The sequence below is a fragment of the Saccostrea echinata genome, unplaced genomic scaffold (assembly GCF_033153115.1).
Source record: "Saccostrea echinata isolate AGI-Se365-2 ecotype Australia unplaced genomic scaffold, CSIRO_AGI_Sech_v1 ptg000012l, whole genome shotgun sequence".
Taxonomy (NCBI): domain Eukaryota; kingdom Metazoa; phylum Mollusca; class Bivalvia; order Ostreida; family Ostreidae; genus Saccostrea; species Saccostrea echinata.
This window is the reverse complement of record NW_026889761.1, coordinates 14,947,102-14,949,268: the sequence shown is the minus strand read 5'-3', so window position 1 is coordinate 14,949,268 and position 2,167 is coordinate 14,947,102. Positions and strand designations below refer to the sequence as shown.

Here is a 2,167-nt window from a genome sequence, read left to right as displayed (position 1 = left end):
GCATTTAGATTTACGATATTAATTATCATTAGTCAGGATTTCATCATGAACAAGTGTTAATATCTTAAAATAGAACAGGGCGCATCCTTTAACTAAAATCCTTTTATACTGACAATATGAATTAGAAATGAGTTTCTGAACATATAGGGATGTATTCTGTTCTATCGTATATTATCCTAAAATTGTTATAGTTAATTATAAAATCATGAATTATACAGCGGAGGATTTGAATGATGAGGTAACACAATACCTCTATTTTAATACTGCACTATTATCCTTGTACCTCGTCGTTGGACTCTCAGGCAATTCAAGTGTCTTATACATTTACACTCGCAAGATGAGAAAGACAGAAGAACGTTACTTCATTCCTCTTCTTGCTGTGTCGGATATTTTTGCGTGTTTGGCTGGAATAATTCTTGGAATTGTTTCGAATTTCTACAGAGCTAATTACGTGTTGGATACATTCTGTAAAGTGGGATATTTTTTCACCTGGACAACGACTTCCATTTCTGGATTTTTGATCCTCTTAATCGCCCTCAGTCGTCATTTAAGGATTTGTCGTCCCACGGGTCTCCAACTTAACACGGTAAGAAAGAGAAGAGCCATGGTCATCATGTCATCTATTTCTTTTGTAACCTCGCTTCCGATGCTGTATTTTCTAGGAAGCCGTGATTTCCCATTTGTGTACAAAGGACAACTAATAAACACTACAATATGTACACTTCGCTTTAGTGATAGTGCAATGAAGCAGTTACAAAATGCTTATTTTGCTTTTGAGATTTTTCTTGCTTCACTGAACATGATAGTGACATGTGGATTATACATCCCAGTCGGTGTTACTATATATCGCAGGTTCAAAGTTATACAGCAAAACATGAACGCTTCAACCAACGTTTCATCCATTTCTGAAGGTGTGCCTGTATCCATTGCAAAACGAAGAATATGCATAAGTACGCCAGAACACGAGTTGTCAGTGATTTCAAATACTTCCGAAGTGATGAGCCAAAATGAAATGTGCTCGAAATGCACAACAAGCACAAATCCATCAGGAATAGACTACAAGCAAAAGGTATCATCTCTAAAACGCAGGAAAAATTCAAGACGAAGACAAGTTAGGCATAACTTCACACTTATGTTTGCTACAATTATCCTAATTTACGTGTTAGCTTATTTGCCAACACTTGTGTTGTTTATGTTACCTGGAGAGGACCCACCCACGTTTTGGTTTACCAGAGGGGCTGTGGAATTGAACGTCCTTGTGTTTCTTCAGAGGGCCTTTCTTCTGAATAATATTTTAAACCCTTTTATATACACTTATTTTGACTTATCTTTTCGGCATGAACTTAATAACATTTTATGTTTCTGTAGAAAAAAGCACTGATGATATCCATTTTAAATTGTTTTAAAATAATTACAGTTTTTATTTTGCAAGTAGGAAGAGTAATAATTGTAATTTGTTTAATTTTTTTTAATGAACCTAACATTTTCTCATTTTTTGTTGTTATTTTTGTTTTTCGAAATAAGAATCCTAAAAATAAAAATAATTTTAAAAAAATCAGTTAATCCGTATTTAAGTTCCTGACATGGTTCTACATTAAGAGTGCATATACATAAATGTTAATGCTGCTTCTGTTAGCTAAACACTAGAAACATAATATTTTAGGAATGATTTATTAAACTAGTTTTAACAAGGTTATCCATGTATATCTCTCTTTAAAATAAACATTCTCAGTATATTTAAAGATATATTTTGTTACAGAGTTCTGTTGAAGAAAACTTCAAAATAAATTAGCTGATAGTGAACATCACTGCTTGCTTCCTCCTATAAAACACTACTGCTAAGAATCCTTACTATTTGTACCAAAAAAGTACAACTTCTTATAAAAACTTAAATGAATTGTTGAAACCTAGTGTTACTAATGTGATAGTATAAGTAAGTTTATTAATTAACAGTTAACTTGAGATGAAATTATTCATAAGGTGCATGTTGACGTCTTGAAGTCAGTTTCCATGAATTAACGTAGTATAAGTATATTGTTATTTATAATTCAATTTCACACACTAACATGAAGAGCTTAAGTCCTTGTTTATTCATAAAACAAAATATAATGGAAATGATAAAATCATGCAAATTTTGCATGTATGTTGTCAAGTTTTTTATTTTTAC

General features: G+C 32.1%; 1 protein-coding gene across 1 annotated transcript; it reads left to right on the top strand.

The window, feature by feature from the left end:
• Positions 1-205: 205 nt before the first annotated feature.
• Positions 206-1,381, top strand: LOC133185058 (neuropeptide S receptor-like). Its single transcript, XM_061320119.1, has one exon. It carries the CDS (start codon positions 206-208, stop codon positions 1,379-1,381), a length of 1,176 nt encoding a protein of 391 aa, XP_061176103.1.
• Positions 1,382-2,167: the final 786 nt, after the last annotated feature.